Consider the following 22,216-nt stretch of genomic DNA (forward strand, 5'->3'; position numbering starts at 1 on the left):
GTTGTGTCTTCTATTTCTATACTACTTATGAATTAGTGGTCACATAAGGTGAGAGTACCCTATAGCAGTGTTTTTCAATCTGTGGTCCGCGGCAATGGGACAGGTGGTCCACAGACAGACTTAAATTAACCAGATAAATCTATATATTTTAATTATCCAAACAAAACAAATTAAAATTGAATAAGTAAAAATTATTGAAATAAAGTGGATAGTTAAAAAATAAAATAAAAATAGCGGCAGAATTGTCATTCCATGAACATTCTGCCACTATTTTAATTTGTAGTGGCAGAATGACGAGTACTAAAAGAGGGATTAAGTGAACAACAATATGGTTTTATTGCTTCCACTTTCCCTTGCTGTCAGATTTGAAGTGAACATTTGTCCACGTGACCACGTTTCAACCAATTGCTTGTTGTTTATTTAATTTTTATTGTTGAAGGGTTTCCTCCTTCAACCAAGGTTCAATATATCTTCATTAGTGCTAAGTAATACTTGAACAAAGTGTGTTGTGAGTTAACCCCAGCATTTATATATTTTTAGGAAATTGCGCAACTGAAAGATAAAAGCAAGCTGCCAGTTGACTTGAAATGCTAACTCTCTTCAACCGAATTCCATATGTGAAATTGCCATAACAACATTCACTGTATATATATATATTTCTAAGTTTTAACACGTTTACGAATTTTAACACCTTCCGTTGAATTTTATTGCTGCTTTGGGGTAGGCTAACTCACACACATCTAATTAATAACAGAGTTTTTAGTTAGATACTGTGTTTGCCAGTGCAACATATGGCTTTGCTTGAGTCTAAATAGCATTTTGAAGTTGAAAGTTTATTTTTCACTTGGTTAGACTATAATAAATTTAGTTTAATCCTTTATCCAAGTGTGAGCTAGTCTGGGTAGTGGCCCTTCCCTTAATGCATAACATTATACATATCTGCAAGGAGATGTGTTTTGCATTATGGGAGATACTGAGATAGGAGTGATGTCAGCTTGCTCCACCTTTGCAACGAGTTGCCTGGTGTTGTACCACCTTGCCCCAGTACTTTTAGGCGCAAACTCTGTTTGCTCACACTTGGATAAAGGATTAAACTAAATTTATTATAATCTAAATAGCATAGTTTCTATATGAAAGGACACGTGATTCATTAATTAGTGTCGTTTTTATTCCAGTTGTCTCTAATTGCACTATTTGTTGAGAAATATATACACAGACTGCTTATACCTTATTCACTGAATAATAATAAAAGTACTTGTTTTTCTTGCCTCTGCAATATAGTGGCTATTGGGGAGGGCGTGTTGTTTACTGCGAGAGCAAATTACCATCCCCCTCTGAACATGTTTCAACTTTTTTTCATTTGCAAGGTATATGCGAAACTTTTTAATTTCTTTTTTCGAAAAGTAAAATCAGGGATACGAGTTATATGTGAGGGCGACTTATATTCGAGTAAGTACAGTATTTCAATTATCGATAAGTACATTGGTACCTTCTTTAAACAGAAAAATAGCTAGGATGACAGTGATAATACAAAATGAGTTTGTAATGACAGCTTGTGTGTAGTTTCTGAAGAGAAAGGTCTGTAAAGAATCTACAGAAACACAGAATTCCCTCAGTTGCAATGAGATAATATTAATACGCTGAATGAAAGGAAAGATTTGCTGACTTGCTGGACACTCGACCAGTGGGTCTCATTCAAAGGTAAATACAATTGGTTATTTTGTAGGAACATTTTTCTGTTTTGTGACTTTTCTCCCTTTACTGTAATTATGCCTACATTATTGTGTTATTATTCAACAACTGTTTACAGTTTTGAATGTGTATATCAATCAATATCAACAGTAGCCTGATTACGAACTCATAATGAAAGGGATGGGGGAGGTTTGGAGCTTCCCCGGATAGTATTCAAAAGGTAAATGCAATTGATTGTTTTGTATAGGGTCCCGAAACTTATTAGTTCAGAATTTAACCACTGGGAAAGCATTTGTGTCAACCTCAAAACTCTGAAACAGAATTTCGAAACATATTTTCCGAATAACTTTTATAAGAAATTTCTGTGGGTTCACGATCCATTTCAGGCTTGCAGTCATGAGAATGACCTTTTGTTATCAAAAAAATAACAGCTAATTGAGCTTTCAAGTGACAGTGCGCTTAAAATGCAATTCCATGATCGTGGTTTGGCTCGATTCTGGATCTCGCCTTCACTGAGAAGCGAATTTCCCGAATTGTCTGAAGAAGCATCAAAAATCGTCATGCAGTTTTCTACAACCTATCTTTGCGAGAAAGGATTTTCATCGCTCCTTCAAATAAAAACAAAATACAGAATTTGTCTTAGTGTGTGTGCCGATCTTTGACTGAAATTGACCAATACTGAGCCAGATATTCAGCAATTCTGCAATGCCAAGAAGCTCATCCATCTCATTAAAAGTAAATAGTAAATAATTATATCATATTATTTATCTGTTTAATAAAAATTAAAACTTTGTTCAATGATGATACACTTTTACTCGTTTACTTCCAAGTTAATTATGTTTCCATATATATTCCAAACATGCTTTTAGATTTATTATGTTATAAATGGCACAGTTTTTCTCAAATGTTGGTAATCCCCACATACGTTTTTAAAAAAATTACATAACTTAATGGTCCATAGAATTGTTTTAGGCATTTTACTTGTCCTTGGGCTTAGAAAAGGTGAGAAACTCTGTCCTATAGCTGTCCGAGCCGGGCCAGAGAGGATCACGGGTATCATGTATTGGCGAATCATTGCAGATGCTCAGTCATGGGTCGTGTGCAATACGCTCATATTCTGTGCTATTTTGCATTGAGTTTGTTGAAAAGCATGTCTTGAACTTGAAACTTCTTTCCATCTTTGAAGAGTAACCTTACCATATGTAAATTCTTCAATAACATTGAAGTTGAGTTAAAGTTAAAATTTTAAAGTTAAATTTGTAAAAGATTTTATTTTGTTTTTTGGATTTTGTGCTTCAAATTATGGCTGAAAAACGTATGCAGAGTATTTTATTGAACTATTTCAAAAAAACCAAAAAACCAAAAAGGATGATTCAAATGTTAGTAGCAATGTTGGCGCTATTAATATTGTCAATACCAATTTGGATTCGGTTTCTCCAGTCATAGGTATGACAAAACCATCAAATTATCCAGAAGAAAGTACTTACTTAGTTATTAATAATTCTCACGACATTGCATTTTTGAAAGAACAAACATTTAATTCTGATAATTTAGATATTGTGAAAAAGTTGTGGAAATCAGAACCAAATTTTAATTTTCCTGCACAACCGAAGTTTTCAATACACATGGTTTGAAAAATTTACATGGCTTGTGTACTCTCAAGTTGAAAATAGTGCGTACTGTAAATATTGTGTTTTTTGCACCTGCTAATGTTGGAAAATCTAAATATGAAGTACCTGAGCAGTTAGTTACGCAAGTTATAATAATTGGAAGAAAGCCATTGAAAAATTTAATAATCATCAAAAAACAAAATATCATATTATGGCTGTTATGACTTACGAAAGGCTAAACAATATTCGAGATGAAAATGTATTCCAGTCAATCGACAAATTGATGTAGATAGTGCATCACAAGCTGCAGTTAATTGGAAATGATTACAGCCGATTATAAAAACAATAATTTTATGTATACCCTTGAGAGGACATCGTGATTATGAAGAATTTTCATTTGAACAGGAGCCAATCGCCATTGAAGGCAATTTTCGAACTTTGTTAAGAACAAGAATCGATGTGGGTGACTAAAACTTGGCTGAATATTTTAAACATTCTGCCAAAAATGCTACCTACATTAGCTGGAACATACAAAATCAAGTTATAAATACATGTAAGGAAATCATTTTGAACCATTTGGTTGAAAAAATTAATTCGGTGAAATGTTTTTCAATTCTTGCCGATGAAACTTTTGACATTTTTACCACTGAACATCTTTCCTTGTGTGCCAGGTATATAGATGAAGAAAATGACAACAAAGTTTGTGAATAATTTTTATAATTTGTTCCTGTAACAAGCACTACAGGAAAAAACTTATCCAACAAAATATTAGAAAGCTTAAATAATTATGGCATTCATTTGTCATATTTATGTGGGCAAGGTTATGATGATGCCGCATCAGTGAGCAGAAAGTTAATGGTGTCTAATCTCACATATCAGCTATATATCCACAAGCTTTATGTGTTCATTGTGCATCACATAGTTTGAATTTGGCAATTGGAAATGCTGTGACTGAAATAAGAAATTGTATTGGCATAATTGAAAAGGTACACAATTTCTTCAAATACCCCTAAGAGACAGGACGTCCTTGTTGACAACATTGATAAATATACACCGGATACTAAGAGATAGAAACTATGCCAAGTTTGCCTGATTAGGTGGGTGAAATACCATGAAGCGATCATGACCATGGTGGAATTATATGATGCAGTGATTCATAGTCTTGAAACAATAATTTCTTGGGAAGACAGATACTCATCCTCTAACGCAAAATTTTTGAATAATTCATTGTGTGAATTTGGTTTGATAATATCTTTATTTAGCTTGCAAAAAATATTTGCATACACCTTACCATTGTCTAAAATAATGCAAAAATCTGACAATGACCTCTTAATTGCCCTAAATTTTGTTGATGATGTTGGCTCAATTAAATACCATTCGTGAAACACCAGTGTCTTCATTTAAAGATATTTATGATGAAGCATGTATAAAAGCCAATAATTTTAATATTGACATTAAAAACCCAAGGACTACATTAAAACAAACATTAAGGTCCAATGTTCCAGCCGATTCTGTAGAAGAGTATTTCAGGAGAACTATTTTCATTCCATTTATTGATCAAATATTGACTCAACTTCAGGATTGTTTCACTCGGCACAGCAACATTTTGATTTTTTTTTTTTTTTCTCTTCTACCAAATGAAAAAGATGCTCCAACAGCAAGTGCAGTGGAAGATTTTCATCAGTTGTGTGAATTTTATGCCGGTGATTTGCCTTGTACAAATCCAGCAATTTTGAACGCCGAATTCAAGTTGTGGTATAAGAAATTTGAAAAACCGTTTGCAATAGCTCCATGCAAAAATGTCATTGATGCAGTTTCAAAGTGTGACAAAATGATATATCCTAACACATCTATAACTTATTAAAAATATTTGTAACGCTTCCAGTAACAACATGCATCAGTGAAAGGTAATTTTCTAACTTATGCCTTTTAAAAATTAATTTAAGATCTACCATGACACAATCACGATTGAACGAACTGGCTTTGCTGTATATACACAGAGATTAATGTAACTATGACTGAAATAATTCAAGAGCTTTGTAAAAAGAAAACTGGATTTTATTCTTTAAATAAATTTTTATAATCACCTAATGAATTTTATTTAATGAATGAAATTTAACAAATTTTAGTTGAACGGATAAAAATATTTTTAATGCAAATTCATTGTATTAAAAAGATTTTTATCCGTTCAACTCGGCCCCCCTCCCTCCAAGATTAAATCCTGGGTGTGCCACTGATGAGTACAGACTGAGTGAATGCAAGTTGCAAGGCCTTGTGAACAAAAGGAAGAGGGGAAGGATATGATTGAGACAGGTAAGTTAGTCAGGAGTTGTAATCAGATTGACATAGAAGAAATTTTTCATAGAATGGATCAGGGTCATAGAACAAGAGGGTATAAGGAGGGTATGAGCAGAGAAGTGAGGAGCAGGTTCTTCACATGGAGAGTGGTTCGTGAGTGGAATGCATTACCTGAGTGTGTTGTGAATACAGACACATCGAATCAGTTTAATACATGGTTGAATGAGCATTGTGTGCAATAGTGTGTACCTCCCATGATGAGTCTAACTCCATGGAGGTCAGATGTTAATAATAGTAATAATTTTTTAATAATATTTTTTTTCAATCAATCAAAGTTTATTATTTATATATCATATTTATAATACATTACATGAACACAATTGTGCATAACAGATACTTGCACATATATAATTATTATCATTAACACCCGACCTCTATGGAGTCAGAGTCTCATCGTGGGAGGTACTCACTATTGCATACAATGCTCATCCAACCTCATCTTAAACTGATTCAATGTGTCCACATCCACAACACACTCATGCAATGCATTCCACTCACCAACCACCCTCCATGCAAAAACTGCTTCTCACTCCTCTGCTCACACTCTCCCTATACAGTTTCCAGCAATGGCCTCCTGTTCTACTTCCCTCTCCAATTCTATAAAAAATCTCTTCCATATCTCTACCTGATAACAACCCCTGACCAGTTTATGTCTCAATCATACCCCCCCTTCCTCCTATTCACAAGGCTCTGCAACTTACATTCCCTCAATCTGTCCTCGTACTCCACATTCTGAAGACCACTGACTACCTTTGTGAATCTTCTCTGTACCCTTTCCAACATATCCTTGTCACCATGAAAACCCGGCAACCAAATCTGTGCACAGTAATCTATATGAGGCCTGATCAAGGCCTCATACAAAGAAATCATAACCTCTCTATTTCTGCATGTCAGGGTTCTTCGCATCATTGCCATTATTCGATGTGATGTCTTCACAACTTGTGCAATTTGGCCCCTGAATTTCAGGGGCATATAATATAATAGAGAAGGCATGTGTATATAATATTTTTAAATAATAATAATTGTTTACAATGTATATTATGATAATGTTAACAATGATGATTATTACAGTTTTTTTTTTGTCTCTATTGTTATGAGTCAATGTTGAAGTAATTCCTTGGTAACATTATGTAGTGTTTCAGATTTTTAATGCCCAGGATTCTGTGTATCACCATAAGCAGTTCATATATTGACTGTTGTATATAAGGTCTCCAAATCACTGTTGACATAATTTTTCTATGTAATGTTTCTAATTTTGTTAGGTGGCTGTCTGATGTGTTTGTGTAGACCATTATACTGTACCTGAGTAGAGATTCGCAAATACTGTGCTATAGGAGTTGTTTTATGTTAGATTGAATCATGTCTTTTACTTGGAAGAGTTTTGCTGTGCTGTTGTGGAGTTTAGTATGTAGGTATTCTATATGTTTTGTCCATCTAATGTGGCAATCTGTGTAAATAACAATAATAATAATCTTCTATGGGATCATAGACACAAATAAATTCCTGTCTAATTTCTAATTTATAAATGTGCACAAGCTTTTACAAGCTTTAGTGATGCTGTGAATGTAGGACATTTTCTTATTTATAAACTATTTTAAGTTATAATGTTATTATTATTGTTATTATCCTAAGATCATATGGATTTACAGACTCATTAAGGTATTCCTTTTGTCATACACACAGCTCATCATACTGTGCCTTAAATACATTCAAATTCTCTGTAGACACCATGCTCTCAGGCAATATCCAATCATTCACAACTCTCCTTGCAAAAAACCTGCTTCTTACTCTTTTGTTCACACCCTTCTTATACAGCTTCCAGGGAACTCTTGTTTTCCCCCAATCTCCCACCATTTTATGGAAAACCTTTTTAATGTTAATACTATAAAACAACCTCTTATTAACTTCTCTATCATATTACCCTCTTCCTCCTATCCACTAGACTCTGCAAATTGCACTGTCTCACCCCTTCTTCATATTCAACATTCCTCTTGAAAACCAAGTAGCCAATCTGTACACAGTAGTCCATATGTGGCCTATTCAAGCCTTATACAGTGGAACCAGAATCTCCTTAGTCAGTGTCCTCTGCATCATTGCCACAATTAGTTGTGTTGTCCTCACAATTTTGGCAATGTGGAATATAAATTTTAGATCCTTATCTACCAATCTCCTTTTAGTATCCTTTTCATATTACTTACATTTAAGAAAATTTATTCAAAAATTATAACACTGTTCTCTGTTGCAGTCTTATAGAGAGATTCATTGAGAATCTGACAACTGATATAAATGGATACCACGAGAAATGCAGTATCACAAAATTATCATCTGGAGCTCGAATTAATAGTTTGTTCAATCGAGAATTTCAAGATATGTTATCTGCTGTGGTAAGTTATTCCCTATGCTAACTGTTCATGTTAAATGTAGAATAAATTAATTGTTTTAAATGTAGTAATTTCAATAGTTATAAAAATGTAAGTGTTGGAATGAATATAGATAAAGGTGAACATGCTAAAAAATGATGTGAAAAAAAGTTTGAAGGACAGCACAAAAAAAAAAGTCATGGAAGATGGGGAGAATGGCAGTGTAGTTGTTGTATGACAAGAAATAGTATACATATGCAGGAGTATTTCACACATGTGGTCTTGAGCAACTGAAGAAGCACCTGGGAAGTGGTACAACAGAGAAGAGAAAGAAAGGAGAACAGAAAGAAAGTAGAAAGAAGACAGTGAAAGAGCAAGAAAGGAGAGTAAAGAGAATAATATGTAGTAATTCTATGATGATTAATGTATTTCATGAGAGTATGATGAAATCATGTTTTCTACTAGCGAAGATTAAAGACTTGAGTAATCCTATTGGAATCCCAACACCTCTTCAATTGCTTTATTTTTGCCAGCCTGGTTGGCTAAGCAGATAATTTATCCCCTCTCCAACCAATCATGAGTTCAAATCCCACTGTGAGCATCAGTGTTTGTGAATATCTTTAGGTGATAGATGAATTTCATCTCCTGATTTGAGGTCGCCATTGATTATGGCTGAAGTGCCTTACTGTCATGTTTGGTCTTAAAACAGGGTTTCCAGATAACCACTAGCACATCCATTGTACCATATGTGCTTTAGATTTTACAAGCTTTTCATAGGATTCCCATAAAAAAAAAAGTGTAAAAAAAAAAGTGAATGATGGAGGATGTGAAATTGCTTGTGTAAGAGGTGAAAAAAGAAGAGAGAGTATAAAAATTGTATGTGTATTGACATGATACAAGAGGACTGAATTTAGAAGATCTGTGATATCAAATGAGCCAGTCCATAAGTTGTTTAGGTAGAAATGGTATACAACAGTGTTTCTCAATTGAAATGTTTCTCAAATTCAAATTGCCCCCCTGCGGGGGCAATTTGAATATTTGGGGGGGGGGCAATTAGAAAACGATGGTGCATTTGTCACCTCATCACTGATATACTCAAAATACTTACCATTGTCGGCAAGGGGGGGGGCATCAAAATCTTGGAGGCATTGAGATGGGGCATGATCCAAAAAAACGTTGGAAAATACTGGTATACATGATGTATGGAGTGAATTTGATGAATGAAGAGACTTATGTCCTTTTATTGGTCTGCATTTAAATGGATTTGGGATTGAGTGCTTGGAGATCATGTTGCACAGAGATTGAGAAATGAAACATAGTCAGGGAAACTAAAGCAATAGCAACTCAGAATGGTAGTATGCTAACATGTGTAGTTGAAGTAAATGAGTATGAGAATAGGGATGAGGAGAGAATATTAAATGTACACTGGTGTCCAAAACCTAAAGATTAACTACATTTTTTACCTGTATATGAAAAAAATTTTCATGACCACAGCCAAATGTGGACATTTATTGCCAGCATCTAATAAATTATATTACATAAAAAATGTATTATAAATGTCATACAGATTAAATTAAAATACATTTTTGGCAAAAGTTAGATTTCCTAAGCACACAGTTGATTACAGAAAATTATGTCGAAAGACATTTCAGTATGGAATGTATCTGCCCCACACTGTAATGCAGCTCTTACAACATTGTACCAAGCAAGTCAAGAGTTCTTGAGGCAAACTGGCTCACTCCTCCTTCAGAGCAAGGATAATGCTACAAAATTAATATTCCAAAAAGTACCACCTAAGTAGCTGGTGTAAGATAACCAAAAATGTCAATAAATTTTCTAAAAAAAAATTTTTTTAAATAAAAAAAATCAATACAATAAAAAATTAGGAAAGATTAGCTGATTTGTAAAGTACTATCTCCCATAAAGGGGACAGACGTAAGCCGTCGGATCTGTTTAAGTTAGGATGCCTTGTACATAAGGGATAGGAATGCGCATTATTTCTTCTGTGTTTGAAGAGGAAGACATATTAAAACTACTCAAAGTTCTTTTAATGAAGCAATTCTTATAGCCATTAGATAGAAAGGAAGAAGTAATATATTGCAGTTCTTTCTGTAAAAGATCGTCTGAAGAACAAAAGGAGTGGGCCCGATGAACCAGTGTTTTAATAGTTCCTGCCTTTTGACTGGGATGATGATGAGATTCTGCATGGATATAATGGCCTGTATGAGTCTTCTTTCTATAAACTGAGAAATGTAGGTTACCATCTGGTAACCATCATGTAGGTTGGCGAAGAATTAGAAGATCTAAAAATGCTAACTGCTTATTTGATTCTACTTCTAGGGTTAACTTGATCCTAGGATGAAGTGAGTTTAACTTAGTGAGAAATTGTTGAAGTTCATCAGAAAAGCCATTCCATACAGCAAAAATGTCATCGACATATCTGAACCAACGAGTAGGTCTGGGGGAAATGTTGTCAAAGATACGTTGTTCAAAATGTTCCATAAAGAAATTGGAGATAGCAGGAGAAAGAGGATTGCCCATTGCTGTTCCTTCAATTTGTTGATACAATTTATTTTTAAAGGAAAAATAACCAGAATGTATTACAAAATCAAATACGTTTACAATGTCTGAAGGAAATTCCTGTTGTAGTAATTCAATGCTTTCAGAAAGAGGCACATTTGTAAATAAAGAAACATCTAAACTGATCATGATATCAGAAACGTCTAAATGAAGATCTGAAATTTTATTTTTGAAATAATCCAAAGTATTTTTTATATAAGTATCAGTGTTTTTTGTTTTTTTTTTAAATAGGAAATTTATTGACCTTTTTGGTTATCTTGCACTAGCTACTTAGGTGGCGCTTTTTGGAATTGTCAGTTATTGTTTAATTTGAGCTTAATATGTACTGAAGATGCCTGTGACACACAGGCAAAAATTATACTATTAAATAATCATTGTATGCGAGTTTTTTCCATTATTAATTTTGTAGCGATATGTCTACTCACGGTATACCTCTTTTAAAACTTATTGAGCAAGGATAAGGCATTGTTTGTTCTCTGGATGGGAATTTCAAGCAGCAATATGTCTCTGTTTTGCATCCCAAATGTGTTTTATGCAGTTCTACTCAATCCTGAGAATTAATATCTTCATTCTCCAGAAGTATCTTCCACTGCTCATGTACAATATGTACAAATCTATATCATACTTCCACTGCTCATGTATGATATGGTGTGGCATTATCATCCATAAAAATGAACTCTTCACCTACAGCACCATAGAACAATCGAATATGACATTGAAGAACTTCAATGCAATATTGTTCACCAGGATAGTCCCTTTTTCAAGTACTTGTAGCTCAGTGCATACATAAGCATAATGTCTCCCCACACTAAGATTCCCAGCACTGCTGTGTCTATCCCTTCCATCTCTAGTACCTCTTCATTTGTCTTTCCATGATATCCTCATAATTCTTTGCAGCATCCACATTTCAAAAGCTTCCAGTTCTCTACTCTATATAGTTATGTGGAGCATATGTAACATCTGGAGATTCTTAGTCTTGTTTTCAGAATTGATTCTCTATATGTCAGTAGACTTTTCATATTAATGAAGGTTGGCCTCGTGATCAATCCTTCTAATTTCATCTTCCATTCTCTTCTGTGATCAAGTGTGTGTGTGTGTGTGTGCGTGCGTGCACTTGTTCGTTTATTTCCTTTTACATTGATGTATTTTTTTGGTATTTCTTATTTCCTAGAAATTATCATGATTTTTGTCTTTTTAAAGTTGAAATTGAGACCATACTGTTTGCTGTGCTTGAGGGTTTTGTAAAACTCGATGTAGCTTAAAAATACCAAAGCACTTTACATCGCTTTTTACTAAGGTCAAGTCTCATGAGAACTGTTGCAAAAATAGCCTTGTTTGTCTATGTATTTTATGTTAAATATTAATGTAAATAACCCTATAGGAATTGATTGTATTTTCTGATTTTTACTAAAGTTCCTAGAATGTCAAAAACAAAGGCAAAGCTTTGCCATTGGAACTTTGTATAATAGCTATGTATAAGAGCACAAGAAAGTTGTTTACAATTAAGTGTGTGAGAAAATTGTTTGCTAGCTCTGTGCATGAACACCTTCAAAGTTAGTATCAAAGAGATCCACTAATTTCAGAGAAGTTTCTGCTGCTGCCCGACAAGACAAGGAAAAAATAGATTACACGGAGGAGAAGAAAGAACGGGTCGGCCTTAACAAAAAGATCAAGAACTGCTGATTTCTTTGGGATTTACAACCCTTGGTGCAATGTCCCGAGAAGGCAAAAATAAAAGGGGACTGAGCTGAACATAGAGAGGGGAGGTGAGATCCAGTTGCCGACAGAGGGGAGGTGAGGTCCAGTTACTGAAGCAGGAGAGGCAAAGTGCTGTTACCAAACAGAGGCAGTCGGACCTAGAGGACCAGACTTTATGGTGAACCCATGCCAGAAAGAAAAAATGGGAGAACAGCCGATGCCAAGTGCCGATCGGATGTCCTAGTGCTGCAGGAAGTCAACCGAAGCCAAAAGCCGCAGAGCAATCTTCAAGCCTGTATTGGAGTCCAAGACCGCCAATATTCTGATGAAACGCCCCTTCAAGCAAGACTCTCTAGGCAGAAACCTAAGGCCTGAGATGAAAGAAAAACCAGAGAGACTTTGATGCAGGACTTTTGAAAGGTGTCATGACAAAGAGCCTCTGTAAGTGTGTCCTATATTTTTATGTACATTCTTTTGTAATCTAGGAGATATGTCATAGATGGACTGATAAGAAGTAGTAATAAGAAATATCTATAAGAGAGTTCTGATTTGTTGTTAACTGGAATAGAAATTGTAAGATAACTTGCCATAACTAGCTAATCTTTAACTATGCAAGCTAATCTTTAGCTATGAGACTAATTATATTATTATAGTCATTTAATATTGAAAAGGGAAAGTTTGTTTCTTTATACCAAAAATATAAGGATAGGTAGAGAGAGAGCAACCTCCCTATTGCTTATTTAATGTACTTTGTTTTTATTGTAAATAAATGTTTTAATTATATGTCAATAGAGTGCCACCTGATTGTTTATTTTACAATGCACTGTTCCTAAATAAAAGCGAACTTAAGATCAGGAAACCAAGTAAGATAGCTGAAGCATATAATTAAGTGCAAATAGACCATGACTGTTTGTGTAAAGTTGTACTGAAGGAATTTTGTGTTAGAGAGAGAGAGAGAGAAATCAACCGACCATATTACTGAGTTTTATGCCAATTAAAAGATACTGGTGGCCGCAGTCTTATCAAATAAATTTTCTAGTATCCATAGGCATAAAACTCGTTGTGCAAAAGGTAGATAAACTAAGTACGCAATAGCAAGATGGAATAGTGAGAATAAGAAAGGAAAATATATAAATAATAATAATAATGGTGGCTTATAAATAGTGCAACTGTTTACAGTTTCATCTATAAATTTGTTGGCATATTTTCTGCTATAAGAACCATGTCATTTGCATATTTTAGGTTATCAATATTTCTGTCCCTGCAGTGATTCCTTTGAGGTTACTAATTTTATTAAAGATCTCCTCTGTGTATAGGTTAAAGTGAATCAGAGACAAGACACAGTCTCACACCTTTCTGAACTGGGACTCTCTTCTGAGGTCTCTCCATTTATTCTCACGGATGCAGTCTGTTCCCAGTAAAGATTAGTTATTAGCCCTTAAGTCTTTTCTATCCATGACTAATTTTGAAGGAATTTCAATTAATTGCATTTATTTATTTTTTTATTATTACTATTATTATTATTATTATTATTATTACTTGACACCTCTAGGGAGTCCAAGGACTCATTGAGGAAGGGCACCTACTCTACAACTCTTTCTCCACCACTCAATCCACCAACTACAATAAACTGCCCACCACAACTAATATTTTCACAGACAATCACAAACATCCATGGCCACAGCAGGATTCGAACCCACAGCCTTTTGGCTGGAGATCAGATATGCTAACCACTCAGCCATATTTTTCTTTTATTTCTTTCAAGAATAACATATAAGAGAACTTTTGATACTTGACTGATGAGGCAAATTGTCCTGAACTCTTCACATTTTGTTGCTTTTTGGTATTTTGGGAATTTGAACAAAAATCGAGTAGTTAATATCTTTCGGTATAAATCCACTCTCATATATCTTATTGCGTAATTTTGTTAGGAAATTCAGTCCATCTAGCGTCCTCAGCCATTCTGCCAAGATATTGTTTATTCTTGCAGTTCTATGTGGGTATGCAAATGGCATATACTGGCAGATTAGCTCAATGAACACAGGGCAAGTAATTATTATTATTATTAAGTGACATCCCCCAAGGAGTCCAATGAGTCCTTGCAGATTCCATTATTCAGATTAATTATGGTGGCCTAGAGTAGCAAGAAGAAAGGATGTATGGTAGGAGGAAGAAGGAATTTATACAACTATTTTTTTACCTAAAAACAACTTGCATTAGAAGTTGACCCAGGATTTGAGTGTGTTGAATCTGGTATTAGTATTAAAACTAAAGTAGCCTGAGCTCTGATTGTGGACAGTAATCATGTAGTTATCACTTGAGAGGTTCCTAAACATGAAATTTTCAGTTGTTAATGAGTATTATATGTGGAACTAAAGAGCCCATGATTTTAACAAACTTAGAAAACAGCTTAGAGCATTGCCTTGGGAAAGATCTGAGCAATTCATTCAAAATGGTTACGAGATGTTTGAGAAAAGTACTATCGGACTACATATGTCGCATATCATAAGGAGGGATAATAACCTCCCTCTATCATTTGTCCATGTATTCTTCAAAAATCAAGTAATCCTTTTGCATTAGTTTGCCAACTTTTGCAGTAGTATCCCCTCTAAACTTCAACTCTCTGTCCTCCAATACTCCTAAAATCCCTTTCTTATATAGTGAAACCTGTGGAGTATCCATAATTATAGAATAACACATATGCCACAGTAAATACCTTTTTTTTATTATATAAATATTTTGTCTTATGTATCATACAATTAACGAACAATAGGAATTGAATTCAGAAAACATTAGCATATATGCTTAAATTGGAATCTCTATGTATACAGTTGTGTATTCATGGATTAAACCTAATGGGCTGAAATTAAAACTAATTAAATTAAAATATAACAGATAAATTTCTTTAATACAATTGGGGATAACAATTTTCCAAACTTTTGGAACAGTAAGACAGTTCTTCTGATTAAGATTAGGTATATGAAGTCAGGCTTCAGCACTTTCTTTATATAAATGCTCATGTTTATATATGGATTTATGTAGCAACTTGGCATTTTTCCATTGGATTCTGTGGTTAGCACTTTCAATGTTGTGCAAGGCCAAATTAGTGAGTTTTGATAAGATGGATATGGTCTTGATGTTCAGAGATATGTTTATTTATAGATCTTCCTGTTTGTCCATAGTAACACAAGTTACATGAACATGGTACTTCGTATATTCCAGGTAGCATCACTGGTGAGAGTTTGTCTTTTGGAGAAGGTAGCATGTTGTGAATTTGGTTGATGGATTTATAGGCAGCAATGAGTTTATATTTTTTCATAATTTTTGGCAAATGTTCAGAGATGCCTTAATCAAAGTAAAAAAAAGTCTCAGTGACAGATTACCACTCAGTGAAAGTCTTTAACAAGTTCTCAAGAACATTATCTGATTCAGAAGTCAACATATGCTAACCACTCAACCTGGTTGGCCGAGTGGTTAGCATATCCGCTCTCCAGCCAAAAGGCTGCGGGTTCAAATCCCTTCGTGGGCATGGATATTTTTGATTGTCTGTGAAAGTACTAGTGTGGTGGTGGTAGATGGCGCTAGTGTTAGATGACGAAGGTTGGTGGAGTAGTGAGACGAGGAGTTGATGCCCTCCCTCGATAAGTCTTTGGACTCCCTGGAGGTGTGATATAATAATAATACTTTTGAGGTTTCGACGTTGCAACATCACTTAGGAGGATTTTAAAATTAGATATTATGGCAAGTGTATAAAGAAGCCTTCAAAGAGTTCCTAGAGATGCTGCAGATTTTCTTCACATCCAAACCCTACTTACTTTGACAAGCAAAACCACCTGCTAATAGCATTACAAAAATGGAACCAAGGCTCTAAAATTTAACCAAGATCAGAATATTGTAGTACTGAAAACTGACAAAGTCAACTCCATCATCCATACACTCTCCCTCGATGAGTCTTTGGACTTCCTGGAGGTGCCAAATAATAATAATAATAATATGTTCACTGGGCATCGACAGATGCCATATGGTCACTCTGATGCTCAGTGATGTGCCACACCAGGCCTTGCCATGTAGTCCTGTTGTATGCTTTCTGGAGGCTTCAACTCTCTGAATATCAGTCACTTCACACACACACACACACACACACCATCCATCCATCTCAGTGATGATCTACTTCTTCCTCTTTTTCCAGGAACTTTACTTTCTATTACTCTTCTGAGAAGTCCTCTTTCCATCCTTTCAATGTGTCCAAAATATTTTAACTTTCTTCTGTCAATATCCTTAAGGAGCTTTAAAGATCTACTGATCTTTTCTAACACCCATTCATTTGTACACTTTTGAGTATATGATATCCTCAACAGCCTTCGGTAACACCACATCTCAAAAGCAGCTATCCTTTTCTCATCCGACTTCTTTAGGTTCCAAGTCAACTCCACAATAGTATTAAATTAAGTAGAATACATAGAAAAGATACATATACAATGCTAATACTAACACCTATGAAAAATTGGATAAAATCCCATGGGATATTTTCAGGTCAAAGCTGTATAACTGAGAGGAGACCTCCACATAGCCTTTAAAGGAATGCAGAGAACCGACCAGGGTTTCTGCAATCCTCACCTTCTCGTGGTGCATCCTGTTGGGTATCAACTTGGATACTGAACGAATGAGGATGGGCTGGCAATTTGGGATTTAGCCGACCAAATTGTATTCTTATTGGTTAAACCAAAATAAAAAATGATGGTACAACATGACAAAATTTCATGCCGGCTGGGGCATCGCCCGGTTAAACAAGGCCCCCATTGTTTTCGCCAGGGAACCAGGGCGAACAGCGAAAAGTCAGCTACTGGAACAAATCTGAAAACAAACCCCAACTCAACATCACCAGAGTTAAAGATCGGTACTATCAACATAAGAAACCTGAATGGCAAAGAAATGGAGCTAGCTGAGAAATTAGATAAGTACCAGATCGACATAATAGGGGTGACTGAAACAAAAAAGACCAAAACTGGTGAGATCTTTCTGAGTGATAAATACAAAATGTTATATTCAGGCAATGAAATCAAGGAAAGGAAGGAGTAGCCATAGTATTCAACACAAAATACGAGGCTAATCTTCTTGAATGGCAGTCAGTCTCAAGTAGAGTAATGTGGGCAAATATGAGAATGGGAAACTGGACAATGAGACTTATTTGTGCCTATGGTCCCACAGAAGGCTCTACTAAGGTAGAAGTGGAGGAATTTTTTGAGGCTCTAGAAAAAGCTACTGACACAATGAAAAAGGAGAAGTTGGTCCTTGTTGGGGATCTAAATAGCAGAGTAGGAAGTGACTGTCAGACATACAAAAATATTTAGGGAAAATTTGGAGAAAAGAGCAAAGCAAATAATAATGGCAAATATCTGTTGGATTTCTGCTCAGGACATGGACTGGTTATTACTAACACCATGTTCCAACATAAAAATGTGCACAAATTCACATGGAGAGAAGAGGCAAGGAATAAGAAAAGTCTCATTGACTATGTTATTGTTGATAGTGATGTTTTCTCCCTGGTGCAGGACACCAGAGTGTACAGAGGATTCGAAATTGGAAGTGATCACTATTTAGTCTTGAGCAGGATAAAATTGAATTTCATATTGAAAAGAATAACATGTAAGAAAGTTTTAAAGTGAATAAAAGTTGAGCATCTCTCTCAGATGTGAACTGTAAATTAAAATACACAAAGATTATTGAAGAAAAAATGAAAGAGTTTGAGAACAGGAATCAAACCTTGGAGATTCAGTGGCAAACTTTGAAGAAAACATTGATTGATTCTGCCAGAGAGGCATGTGGTGATGTTGTCTGCAAGGATCAAAAAATCAGAACTCCCTGGTGGACACAGGAAGTTAAAGAGGCAGTGAAGGAAAAGAAGAAAGCATGTCAAAAGTTCCTGTCAAATAAGTCAGCTTGTGTTCTTAGAGAATACAGAGACAAATGCAAGAATGCTAAACACTGTGTAAAACTAGCTAAACAAAAGTCATGGGAGGACTTTGGCAAGAACATAGGAAATGAATATCAGGATGGTGGTAAGATATTCTGGAGGTTGTTGAAGAAGCTTAAGAATGGAGGAAAGAGTGTTGTAAAAGGAGTTAGACATGATAAAGGTGAAATGAAAATGGGAGAAAAAGATATCCTTGACATATGGAGTAATTACTTTGAAAGGCTGTTAAATGAAACAAGCAGTGATGACAGCACAGTGGTAAAAAACACTGACCAGGCATGCAGTCAGAATACATATCCATACATGAAGTAGAAAAAGTCATCAAAGGCCTTGAAATGTGGAAAGGCAGCAGGAGTAGATGATATTCGACCAGAAATGCTGAAGTATGGTGGTATAAAAGTCTTACAAAGGCTGCACTGTATAGTTCAGAAAGCCTGGACAGAGGGACAAATTCCCGATGATTGGAGTAGAGCTCTCATAGTACCCATATATAAAAAGGGAAATAAAACTGAATGTGAGAATTACAGAGGTATTTTCCTACTGAGTGTTCCTGCCAAAATCTATACAAGTATACTTGAGAAACGGTTGAGAAGAATTGTGGAAGAAAAGCTTGGTGAAGAACAAGCTGGATTCAGGCCAAATAGAGGCTGTCAGGATCAGATCTTCACTTTACGACAAATAGTCGAGAAAGCATGGGAATATAACAAAGATCTGCCAAGAGAGAAGCTATTCAATATGCTACAGTTATATGGTGTCAATGGGGCATTATATCAAGCAATACTTAGTCTTGATGTTAAATCTGGTATGAGACAAGGATGTACATTATCCTCTGTGTTATTCATTATCTATATGGATCACATTATGAAGGAAAGTGGTATTAAACATGATATCAAAATTGGATCTGTTAATGTCAGCTCTTTGCTTTATGCGGATGATGTTACACTTCTAAATAAATCCGCTACAAGTCTGCAAGATTCTCTGACTAAACTGTTGTAATAGATATGGTATGAAGGTCAGCAATAAAAAGACAAAGACAATGAAAATAGGCAGAATCATTGAAAATGTCAACTGTGTTGTGAATGGAGAACCTGTGGAACAAGTGAAACATTTCAGCTACTTAGGCACGATTTTTACTGAAGATGGTAAATTAAATATAGAAATAGACAACAGAATCAGCAAAGCTGGTATGGTAGGAAGTCAATTGAATAAATTCATATGGAATAAGAGAGAAATTAGTCAGAACACTAAATTAGCTGTATACAAGATGGTGTTCAAACCAGTTTTAACTTATGAATCTGGGAGCTGGGTCAGAAGTAAAACACTTGACCAAAGACTAGAGACCACAGATATGAGAGTCCTGAGAAAGATTAGAGGCGTGAACAGATGGCATCAATGGCAATATCATATTAAAAACGAGGATATTAGGAAAGAACTTGACATTGTCAGCATTCAGGAATGGGTTAGCAGAGCTAATCTCAGTTGGTATGGTCACTTAAACAGAATGGGTGAAGAAAGATTAGCAAAACAAGTGTTTACTGCCAGGTTGGCAGCAAAACAATCCAGAGGAAGACCAAGATATAGGTGGATTGATACTGTACAAAGTGCCTTAGATGATAGAAATATGATCTGATAATATTGGAGTCTTGACAAGTAACAGACTGATTTGGAGGAAAATTGTAGATAGTGTTGGAATGATCAAAATATAGGGAAATTTATATTTATACTGCACCACCCTATATTAGATTAGCCTAAGTAAAATAGCAGAATAAATCTTCAATTAACTTAGCAGTCTCCTTATTCATATAGGCCAAATTTAATATTTTACACTTAAGGCTCCCGCAAGGTTCGAACTTTTTATGAACAGTGCAATGAAAAGAATCACACACACACAATATTGAAATCAATAAAACAAAACATTTAATACAAGATTATATGACAAGTACATAAATTTAACTCCGAAAATAGGATAATACAATTAACTTAGTTCTTCAGGTCAAAACATTCATATTGAATTAGACTTCAAATCTTCAGATACTAAATTCACGGTTCTCTCAATAACAAAGATTGTTCACACTGTTCAATACAACAGAACTTCTTGCTAAATAAATTTACTGGTATCACTCAGTTACACTCTATAATTTAACACTTAGCAAGCACTCATAACATTATTAATCATGGCAGTTATTACTTCAAGGGGAATTACTTTCAAGCTTCTAACTTCGGCTAAACTCAGCGAAACGCCACAGTAAATGTAAGGATATTCGAGATAGAGCTATCACTTAAACCTTCACACTGAAATAAAATAAAATAGGACTATTCTTACCGGGATTAATCCTCAGCACATCAGATTCAATGTGAGCACATTTCAAAACTATATTCACTTATTACTCCGAAGGAACACTATTCAAAAGAATTCTTCAGATAACTGAATTATTATTTATCGTGCTACACAATTCCTGACGTGCTCACTATAAGGCAGAATAATTATTCCATGTTTACTACTGTATAACAAGTTGAGCTTTGTACTATCTTTCTTTAAAGCGATATAGGAATACGTAGTAATTCTAAAATTAGTGGATTTATTTTGAATCTTCTATTAATCTTCCGGTCTTTTGTTAATCCTATTACGGCACTAAATTCCTATTACTGCCACCGCTGACCTTACTCTCAGCCCATAAGTTTTCTCCTCGTCTCCGTACACTTCTGAATGCTACTCCCTTGAATTTCCTGCCCTTCAGTGTCCTTGTTTACCTTTACTTCTCGCTTATATGCATTCCTTCTCCCCGCCTAAACTTCTTCACTCCTCCAACCCATTAATTCCTTTCCTCCTAATTATCGAAGCTCATGCCCTACGCTATATACAGAAATAAAGTATTCTATTTTATTTCTGTCTCCATGGCAACGAACAAAACATAAACATAAGCATTAGTGCTACATAAGGTTATACCTTTACACTCAGTAATGAAAAATAATAATAAAAATATTATAGTTACTTAATTTCTCCTTCACTTTCATTTACAAATAATAATAAATAAAACATATGTTACAGTTTATATAAGGCACAAAAAAGTTACATATATAGAATCCCTCATAATATTATTGAAGGAATAAAGTAATAAAATAAATGTTATTTACTACAGAGTCCTTTCAATAGCATAACATATATTAAAATTATATAATTAAATAATAATTGATAAAATTCAAGGAAAATACATGAATAATAAATCTTAAGCAAGGGACTAACAAATAATATTTAAACAAGTCTTGCTTAGCATATGGTAGATTATGTTAAATGTTAATGAAGAATAAAAACATATAAAACAATTTCATTCACAGTTTAACAATAGGAAGTTAGTAATGATGTAATGTTTTTTTCATGTAGTACTATCATATCCTGTACACCCCTTGAGGGATCATGGCAGGAATTTGATGATGATGATGATGACCAAACACTTTTTTTTTTGTTTCTTCAGACAAGTTCAGCATGTTTTTTTATCAAGTGTTTGGTCTTATTATGAAAATATCCCAAACATCACTTTATCAAAAGCATCAAAGACATTTCAGTCTTTGATGCTTTTGATATACTTGTAAGCCTGAATGTAGTTGATTTGTTCATCAATGTACCAAGAACAGAAACCGTATGACTATTACAAGATCTCTTTCCACAAGATATAGTAAATCTCTCTTTAAATACTGCATCAATAAAACATTCTTCAAATCCGAGATAAATGTTTTGAAAAGAAGGAAAGACTAACAATGGGCTCTTCCATCTCTCCCTTGATAGCAAATTTAATTATACAGATATATCAACGACACTTTCATTGTCTGGCTCAGCTCTCTTAACCAATTGCACTTTGTCACATACCTTAACAATCTGATTTGTATATGTGACAATTATATGCAAGAATTTAGATTTGTGGTATGTGGTGTTTGTAGCATGTACG

General features: G+C 34.7%; 1 protein-coding gene across 1 annotated transcript in view; it reads left to right on the forward strand.

The window, feature by feature from the left end:
* The window catches only part of LOC150093744 (dynamin-1-like), a 300,405-nt gene that overhangs the window by 142,685 nt on the left and 135,504 nt on the right, over window positions 1-22,216 (forward strand). Inside the window, exon 9 of the mRNA XM_090412966.1 lies at window positions 7,906-8,044. Within this exon, the coding sequence (XP_090269092.1) occupies window positions 7,906-8,044 (139 nt within the window). The remainder of the gene's footprint in view (window positions 1-7,905; window positions 8,045-22,216) is intronic.

The sequence above is a fragment of the Typopeltis vanoorti genome, chromosome 23 (genome assembly GCF_054136105.1).
Source record: "Typopeltis vanoorti isolate ZY-2024b chromosome 23, IOZ_Tvanoo_1.0, whole genome shotgun sequence".
Taxonomy (NCBI): domain Eukaryota; kingdom Metazoa; phylum Arthropoda; class Arachnida; order Uropygi; family Thelyphonidae; genus Typopeltis; species Typopeltis vanoorti.